This window comes from Nicotiana tabacum, chromosome 9, assembly GCF_000715075.1.
Source record: "Nicotiana tabacum cultivar K326 chromosome 9, ASM71507v2, whole genome shotgun sequence".
NCBI lineage: Eukaryota > Viridiplantae > Streptophyta > Magnoliopsida > Solanales > Solanaceae > Nicotiana > Nicotiana tabacum.
Window position 1 is genome coordinate 113,515,853 of NC_134088.1, and position 9,778 is coordinate 113,525,630.

The following is a 9,778-nucleotide window of genomic DNA, read 5'->3' on the forward strand; positions in this document are numbered from 1 at the left end:
CAATTACCAGCTACTCCAATTCATCAAATTAATAATATTACAGGATCCATCGGTCTAAAAAAAAAACAAGATAGTAACTAGCTGGTAGATTAGTTGGGTCATAATAGATGGTGGTTTTTTTTATTATATAAAATATAAAAGTTTGGGGTAATTATTAAAATTGTTTAAAAAAACCCAACTGTAATATTTTGAGCCAAAAAAGGTGTAGAGCTGGTTTTGGGGTTTGAAAATTTTATTTTCAAAATTTGTCAAAATATGGATAAAATCTATAAACAAACAGGTTTTGCCAAAATATTTTTGAAAAACATTTACGAAAATCTATGGCCAAACAGGGGTTTAAAGCATAATTCAAAAGCATAGTATTATGAAACAACGTTATTTGTCAAAAATCAAATCCAAAGACAAAAAAGGAAGGAAAAAAAAACGAAATGTTCCAAGTTGGAGAGGTTTGGTCAAGTTTAAATTGGTAAAACATGTCACGAATCATGATTTAACCAAAATTTGGGTCTTGATTGGATAGAGAAGCCATAAGCGTATCTATCTTAAGTTTTGGGGAAATTGTAAGGTAATAGAGTCTAGCGTTACACCTTCTTCTTCTTTTTTTAATAATTAAGAAATTTCAGAGGACTGGTGCTATTTTATTCTAATTCTTTAAGCCATGACTTTCTTCTAATTTATACAAACAATATTGGTGCTAAATAATTTAAAATTAACATGACATTTGTTAGTTTTCTAAGATGAGAAGGATAGATGATACACCAACTTAGACGAATTCATCAAATGAAATCGTGTCCCCCATATTATTAGCGACTAAGGTTAGAAATAAATAATGATAATGACATCTCTAGTATAATCAGCACCGATAATTAACGCAAGCAATGACGACCTTTGTCAAATACTCTATCCGTTCACTTTTAATTGTCTAATATTCTAAAAATATATTTTCACTTTTATTTGTCACTTTTAGTATATCAAGAGAAAACAATTTCTTTTTTTCTGTTATACCCATAGCATTAATTACTCATTTCAAATTATTTTCTCAAAATCATTAAAAATATGCGTCAATAAATATGGGTATCATGGTAAATTATGCACTTCATTTATTATTTCTTAAGGGTTGTGCAAAGTCAATAGTGGACAAGTAAAAGTGAAGGGAGGGGATAGTATTTTTTTATCCTAAATACAGCACTAGAAGCTATACCTCAAAGTAAACAAGTAGCAAATCTCTATATACAGGGGCGAGCATAGTTTGGAAAAATCCGAAATCCAAATCGAAATCCAGATTTTTTGGATTTTTGTTTGAATTTTCGGATTACGGATTAGATTTTGGATTTAATTTTTAATATTTTTGGTTTTCGAATTGGATATAGGATTTGGTACTTCAAATTTTTGGATATCCGAAATTCTTATATTTTATATTTAGTCAATTATCCATGTGTCAATAGTAATAAGTTTAATACTTTACCCATTAGATATTATCTCATATATTCAATATTAATTACTAAGTTACTGTGAGAATACTTTCTATTTGGACATGATTTTACTATTTTTACTTCTTATCGACCGTATTAATGTCTCTATTGTAGTTTTTCGATAATAATTTTATTACTTGAATACTTCATTTGGATGATTTCGGTGAGAATAAGGAACTTTTCAGGCAATTTAACATGAGTACTTCTATTCATTTTTGTAAAAAGAAGAATTATCTCAACTCATAAGCTTAAAATCCAAAATCCAAAATATCCAACTGATTAATCCGAGATCGAACTTGAAAAATCTGATCCAATCCGAACTTATTTGGATTGGATTTGGATTGTCAATTCTTTAATCTGAAAACCGAAAATTCAAACCGAAAATTTTCATATACAAACAGAACTGCTCGAATGCCCACCCCTATCTATATATGTAGAAATATTCAAGAATATTTTATAACCATTCTTAGCTGATATTACAATTTCTTCACTTAGGCATACTTATCACCATAAAAATTTATAAGTAAATGAAAGATCCAAAATATTTTCTACTATGGTAGATTTTCATATATCGGTAATCCTAATCCAGGTAACCAAACGACATACTTCTAAATAGGGAGAAATTTAAAATTAGCCAGATTTACAAGTGGTCATTTAAAAATAGTCACATTTTTAAAAGTCATCGAAATTTAGTCATTTTTCATGTAAAGATAAATCTGAACGAAAACACTATTCAAAATCCGGAAAATACTCCAACATAATATACTAGAACTCCAGTATAATATTCTGGAGTTCGAGCAAAGTATACCGGAACTCCAGTATATTATACTGGAGCCAGCAAAGTCTACCGGTCCAGCATAATATGCTGGAAGTTCATATACGGGTGTACCAAACTCCAGTATATTATGCTGGACCGGTCTCTGTTGCAATAAAATAGTGACTATTTTTCAATAACTTGGCAAACACTAACTATTTTTGAATGACTAATTCGAAAACTGGTTAGTCCGTGTTTTTTTTAACTTCTAAATATAACATGACCTTGAGAGTAACAAATTCAAGTCGAGGTTAACTAAGTAATTAAAAGGGTTGCCGTTTTCTAATTGTAATAACAAGATTAGACGATTAAGTCCAGCATTTGGTCTGACACTAGTCAAATCGTTTGAGTTGTAATTTTGGTCCAACGAAGTAGTAATTTAACTAAGCATAAACAGTCAAAGATCGAACAGAAAAATAAAGTTTCCTTGGTCGCTAAGATTAGTAATTTATGTCAAAGAGCATAAACAAGCAATGATTTTTTAATCTTCAACTTATTTCATCAGATTACTTAATACATTAATGTTTCTCTTAGAAGTTACCACCAGCATTACAGTAAAAAACTAAACTCGTCGACTTGCTAATTTTGTTCGAGTAACAACACAAAGATGAAAGAACAATTGGATGATCGACGATCCTGAGCCTGATTGAATGCTAAATATTGAATAGTTAATATTGTGTACGACCACCAAAAATACTAGTAACTCAGTTACTCGTGTTCTGTGTTCGCACCAAATTAACGGGCGCAAAACAGTTATCGTTTATCTAAATATATATTGGTTAAATTCTTGTTTTAATCTGTGATTTTAAAAATTAAATTTTTTAGTTTGTTACAAATGCAATATACAAATAAGCATTTTTAGTGCTATAATATTCCTGGGAATTTGAGAAGTAATATTAAATGTGGGATAAGTAAAAATAACATTTTGATAAAAAATTTATATCAACTAATTCCAGTGACCAAACAATGCGTAATAAATAATAATAATCCTAGATTCGATATACCATAAATCAAGCTGGATGAGTTTTTTTTTAAACTGCTATTTATATTTTGACTCTGGTAAAAAATATTTTGCCAAAATAACCTTACAATAGAATTTTAAAGCATGATGGGCAGGATTTACCTCGATCGTTAGAATTTTGAAGCACCAGAAATACTTATCACCAGATTTTTCAGTTACAATGCTGAAAAGTGGCTAAAAATTCTTGTGATCCTTCAAGATTTGTGACAAAATTCTGAATATCACCATAACTACTACGTGCTTTAAAATCTTGGCGCGAGGAAAATCCTGCCTAGTGTACTTTAAAATTCTGCCATAAGGCTTTTTCCTCAAAACTTACAGTTATTAGGATAAAAAATCAATAGTGGGTACAAAAGTATTTTATTTGTGTCATTCGACCTTCAATATATCCCACTAACCAACGCCTCCTTAGTCAAAGAAAATAAGAATATTTCTTGAGGAATTTTTAGAAATCACTACTATTTAGTAACTATTAATTTCTTATTGCTATCATGTACATAATTACTTTCTATAGCTACTATTTAGTTGTTATGCGACTGTATTCGTTGTATTCGCGCTACTGTATTTGTATTCATGAATACAGTAGCGAAATTCGCCTAAAAATAGGGGAGTCTAGCTAGGCGACTGTATTCGCGCATACAATAGCGAAATTCGCCTAAAAATAGAGGAGTCTAACTGTTTAATAACGGAACGAGGATCAATTAGCGTGTATCACTCCTAATTTAACTCAACAAAATCAATTCTACATAAATTTTGCTGCTATTATGTTGTATTCCATGTATTCGCGCGACTATATTTATAAATACAGTGATATAATTAAGAAATATGGTGTATACCATTCAATTCAATTTGATTGTATACATTGTATTCAATTCACAAATATTCATTATTCATTGTTATACATTGTATTCAATTCACTGTATTCAAACAACAAAAATCATAAAACACAGTGATATTCGTCTGTATTAAAAAAATACAGACCTTCAGAATACATATACATGCAAAAATATAATGTATTTGAGTGTATTTGTACATAATATAATGTATTTGTATCATTGTATGTGACTAAAATAGCAAAGAAGAGAAAAAAGTTCGTCGGAGATGACGTTTTTCGACCAAGCAAAATATTGTATATATTGTATTGAAACTAAAAATGGAGACAAACAATCGGGTCCTCAAATCTTCTCCGGCGTAGCCATGGCCAGATCTATTCGCTTAAGAGGATGAGCCAATAGTGGATGATGATGCCGACGACGATTCTGACGACGACCACTATGATGGCGCCGACGATTCTACTGATTTGATGGAGAAGAGAGTATTTAGAATCTTAATTGATAGAGAGAGAAGGAAGAGAGACAGAAAAAACATAATTGACGTATTTCATGTCTCAATGGTAGGTATAAATAAATACCTATTTTGCTATAAAATAAAAAAGGTAGTTATAAGTAATAATATTTCTAATATTTTATAAATAAGGTGTAATAATTTGTTATAGGAGATAAAATTTACAATATTTTATGCTAAGTGCTAGAAGGGGGAAAAGAGGAAGGAATCCATTCAAAATTCAAACTCAAAAAGAGCCCAAATAAGCACTGGGTCGGCCCCGCTTATTACACAAAAGACCACCTTTGTGTCCATAGCTGCTTTTTTACTTCACTATTTCTTGAACAGAGCTTAGCTCCTTGTACTAGATTCACATTCCAAATCGAATCCCAATCAAATTCTGTCAGAAGAAAAATAAAGTGAGACAGACAAAGAGAGCAGAAATGGAAAACGAAACCAATGAAAAACTGGAAATAAAAGGAGTTCCAACACATGAGGGGAAATATGTAGAGTACAATGTACTAGGTAACTTCTTTGAGGTTACATCAAAGTACATCCCTCCTATTCAACCCGTCGGACGTGGCGCTTACGGCATGGTCTGGTACTTCCCTTCATCCATTTTTGTTGCCTTTTTATTGTTACTGGCAGAGACGATTCAGAATTTAGAGTAAACGATTTTTGCTAGGGCGGTTTATTATGTATATACATTTTTAAAATATTGATATAGCTTTTTAAAGATCCATTTCTGTTGTTAGAGTAAAGTTGTGGTGTAAAGTTTAAGTCTTTTTAATGAGATTGAGAAACAAGTGAAGGTTTACTATAGGATTTATGTTAATTGGGATGACTATGGTGACTTTGATTTAATTTGGATTGTATTCTTGTTAGTTTTATTAGGTGGGAAATTGACAATTTGTTGGGTTCCCCTGCAGTTGTGCTACAAATTCGGAGACGAAGGAGGAGGTGGCAATCAAAAAAATTGGGAATGCATTTGAAAATAGGATTGATGCGAAAAGGACCCTTCGCGAGATCAAGCTTCTTTCTCACATGGATCATGAAAATGTATGCTCAAATTAATTACTAAGTCGTATAGTTGTTTTATGTTGGAGAATTCATGTCCTTTGCCTATGCTACTTTCAATACTCCCTCAGTCCCATTTTATATGATGTTGTTTGATTGTGCACTAAGTTTAAGAAAGAAAGAAAGAAAAACTTCTAAAATTTGTAGTTTGAAACAAATCATATACAGTTGTATGACTATAAATCATCCTATTAAAGGTAAAATGAAAACTTTACAAGTTCTAAATATAAAAATGTGTCATTCCTCTTGTACCAAGTGCTAATGGAATCTTTAGTACTACTTAAATGTGACAATCAAATATTTGAGGATATATAAAAGACTATGTTTTTATTCTATAGTTTTTGAAGTGGAGCTTATAGCTTTTACCTCTATTGTTCTTTTTTAGTAGAATCTGTAATTTGGTTACAAAAATTCGTTGATTTTGATATTGGTATACTGGTTGTGCAGATCATCAAAATAAAAGATATAGTAAGACCACCAGACAGAGAGGAATTCAATGATGTGTACATAGTGTATGAATTAATGGATACCGATCTGCATCAGATAATACGCTCTTCGCAAGCACTGACAGAAGATCACTGCCAAGTATGTATGCCTCTCTGCTTATTCTCATCTTTCATTAAATTTTATATAATGTAGCGTTCACTCTGTAACAGTAACAAAATCCAAATTTTCATGTGGATGGCATCTCTTAATAACTTGTTATATGTGCAATTATGATTGATGCTCGATGAAAAGATCAAATTTGCTGGTTATGCTGATTGCTGATTCTTTGTTTGATGATGTGCTATTAAGTTTCACACTGTCGAATTGAGTAGTTTAGCCTGTCACATTTTCAAGTTTAATAGACTGGTACCTGCATGATTGGTGCTGCTTAAATTAGAAAAACACTCTCTCCATCCCATGTGTTTTCGAGTTATTTGATAGAATACTGAGAACGAGATAGAACTTGGAAGAACGTGAATATTCACTAGTATACAGCTAATTCCATGCTCCAAATTGTCCTTTAGGTTTGGAAAAGGCCACAGAAAATGAAAGTTCATTTCATGTTATATATGGTGTTTTTAGCAGAAGTTCACTAGTATACAGCTAAACCCATGCTCCAAATTGTCCTTTTAAGGTTTGGAAATGGCTCTATGGTATTTTCATAAGAAGCTGTTCAATGAACGACTCCTATGAATGTTGGGGGAGCAAAAGGCGGAGTAATTTTGGCTACATCTGATAGATAATTATCTTTTCACAGGAGACTCGGGTTTTTGGGGATATTCAGGTTGAGTGAGGATGGTTCCGGAGGAGGCAGTTGTTATTCTGTTTCGCATGATTGGTTAGATTAGCATGTTAGCTGTCTCGTCTTGTATTATAGACTTCCTTTGTGAGATTTATTAATCCACTCCCTCTCCTTATAGTCACTGTAAACTATCACCTAACATTTCCTTAGGATTTTGGATGTGATATACTTTTTCCTTTGCATTCCTGAAATGAAATACCACTTTTAACAGCCAGAACTAACCTCTTTCACTAGCATGTTTATTAGCTAATTTGTTATTGTGTTTAAGGTAGATCTATTTGGTAACCTCCTGTCTCTGATACTATTTCTAATTTATGTTTGTTCTAACACAATTCTGTGACGCCTAGTAACGCATAGGGGAAAATCTGAGAGCTCAATCGGGTTCCTTCTGAATGAGATTGATTATGTTAGCTTGCATACTGAAGGCTCACACTGGATATTTGACCTAAGTTCAGCTTTTCTTTTTCTTTCTTTTATGTTGTTGGCGATGGCACCACAATCTGTCAGTTATTATACCCTCTGCTATATAATGGTTATAACCCACAACACTAAATAAAGAACTACTTATTGCCTGACCATGCTTTACCATATTTGTGCTGTCATAATTTATCCAATTCAGTTCGGCCAATTTCGGTTGAATCCATCTTAATTTACTTGTATTGCTTGATACTGAACTTCTCAATGTCTCATAACTAGAAGTTGAATAATGGTAGTTTAAATTACTCTAGTCATAATATGATGTTCTTCGGCAAATGTCCTCACTTGAACTATTTGAACTGTAATTATTAAATAATTAACTTAACATATTCACACTAGTTTTAAATGTATGTGCTAGTTAAAATCATTGAGCCGAGGGTCTATCTGAAACAGTCTCTCTACCTTCACAAAGTAGGAGTAAGTTCTGCGTACACACTACCCTCCCCAGACCCCACATGTGGCAGTACACTGGTTTTTTTGTTGTTGTTGTTTGTGCTAGTTAAAATCATGTTTATTGGCACAATGAAAATATTCACTTTCGTTTGGCAAAGTCTTCTAACATCCTATTTATGATGTTTTTCAGTACTTTCTCTATCAATTATTACGGGGACTCAAGTATGTACATTCAGCTAACGTCCTCCACCGGGATCTGAAACCTAGCAACTTACTACTCAATGCAAACTGTGACCTCAAGATTTGTGATTTTGGGCTCGCTAGAACCACTTCAGAGGCAGATTTTATGACAGAGTATGTTGTTACCCGATGGTACAGAGCGCCTGAGTTACTACTCAATTGTACTGAATATACTGCAGCAATTGATATATGGTCAGTTGGTTGCATTTTGATGGAACTCATTAAGAGAGAACCTCTTTTCCCAGGCAGAGACTATGCTCAGCAATTGGGGCTTATCATTGCGGTATGTCTGCTTTCTTATAAGTAATTGTATAATGTCATTTAAGTATTATACTCTTATTAGCAAACATTAATGCTCATCTATAGTAGAACTACTTTATTGTCATTTTTATAGACCAATAATATAATCTGTTTATTGCACTTATCCATAAATAAGCTATTAGGTTCGCCGGAGGATTCTGATCTTGGATTCCTAAGGAGTGATAATGCTAGGAAGTATGTAAAGCAGCTCCCTCGAGTTCCAAAACAGCCCTTTTCCCAGAAATTCCCGGATGTGTCTCCTTTAGCTCTTGATCTTGCTGAAAGGATGCTGGTTTTTGATCCAGCTAAACGCATAACTGGTATGCTCATAAAAAAGTTTTACTTTTCTAAACTTGTTGGCTCTGACTCATAAAGTCTTATATTGATTTCAATGTATCTGCAACTGCAGTTGAGGATGCATTGAATCATCCATTCTTGAAAAGTTTGCATGAGATAAACGAGGAACCTGTTTGCGATTCTCCTTTCAGCTTTGACTTTGAACAAGCATCTCTAAGTGAGGATGACATAAAGGAGCTCATATGGAACGAAGCTCTAAAGTTTGATCCTAATACAATGAAGTGATTTCATTCTATATTTCCTCAATTGCTGGTTTGATCGATGTATTGAGTGTGATTTGGCTTTGGCAGGTTAGCCAATTGTAACATCTGTTTTATTTTTCTTTTAAGCTGAGCTTGGAGAGTTTGGTTTGCCTCCTTTCATACACGGGGTTGTTATAGGGGAGTGCGTGACGGGGTAGTTATTGGATTCATATTCTACTCAAGAATCCTTCCCCCCCTCAAAATTTTCTGTAAAAAGTAAGTTTTGTTCTGTTTACAAACCTGAAACTCTTTGTAAACAGATCATGAGATAGAAAACCAATAAGTATGAAAAAGAAAAAAAATCGATTATGCTTTTGTGCATATGTTGTATAAGAAACCGACAGTACCAGTGATATTGATACTTCAATTTTGACTTGCTCTTTTGCCTTGAATTGGCATTAATCAGTTACTTTCTCCCTTCATTTGGGGAGGAAAATCCTGTGTTCTCTATCTTGATAAGGACAGAGACGACTTTCCTTCAGATTTGTCGGGTAGATAATTTTTCTACAATTTGTTTATGGGATTAGTGTGTTGTGTATGTGATGCTGCAAATTCTCCCATTGCTTTGGTCCCAATGGTCCAATTCCTTTCAACCTGGAAAAAGAATTTGTAACATTATGCTCACATTAGTAAATTGATAGTATTCCTTTCACATCTTCACATAGTTGTTCCTTTTCATGGCAGCCATTGAGCAAATATAGCAATCTTTACCAAGTAAAACAAGCTTAAGCACAATTGTAGCAGATTGTTGACACCGTCCTATATTTCAGATAT

The 9,778-nt window shown here is 32.9% G+C and overlaps 1 protein-coding gene across 4 annotated transcripts; it reads left to right on the forward strand.

Annotated features, from left to right (window-relative positions):
• Positions 1–4,940: 4,940 nt before the first annotated feature.
• Positions 4,941–9,375, forward strand: LOC107764113 (mitogen-activated protein kinase homolog NTF6-like). 4 transcript variants are annotated; one of them, XM_016582639.2, is made up of 6 exons: positions 4,941–5,231; positions 5,560–5,689; positions 6,155–6,292; positions 8,056–8,388; positions 8,542–8,725; positions 8,815–9,375. In XM_016582639.2, the coding sequence occupies exons 1-6, from the start codon at positions 5,074–5,076 to the stop codon at positions 8,985–8,987; spliced, it is 1,116 nt and encodes a 371-aa protein (XP_016438125.1). In that variant the 5' UTR covers positions 4,941–5,073; the 3' UTR covers positions 8,988–9,375. The 4 variants fall into 4 exon arrangements, with proteins under 4 accessions (XP_016438125.1, XP_075078168.1, XP_075078170.1 ...); XM_075222067.1 differs by having other exon boundaries at positions 5,098–5,226; XM_075222069.1 differs by lacking the exon at positions 4,941–5,231 and adding an exon at positions 5,308–5,328.
• The last annotated feature ends 403 nt before the right edge of the window (positions 9,376–9,778 follow it).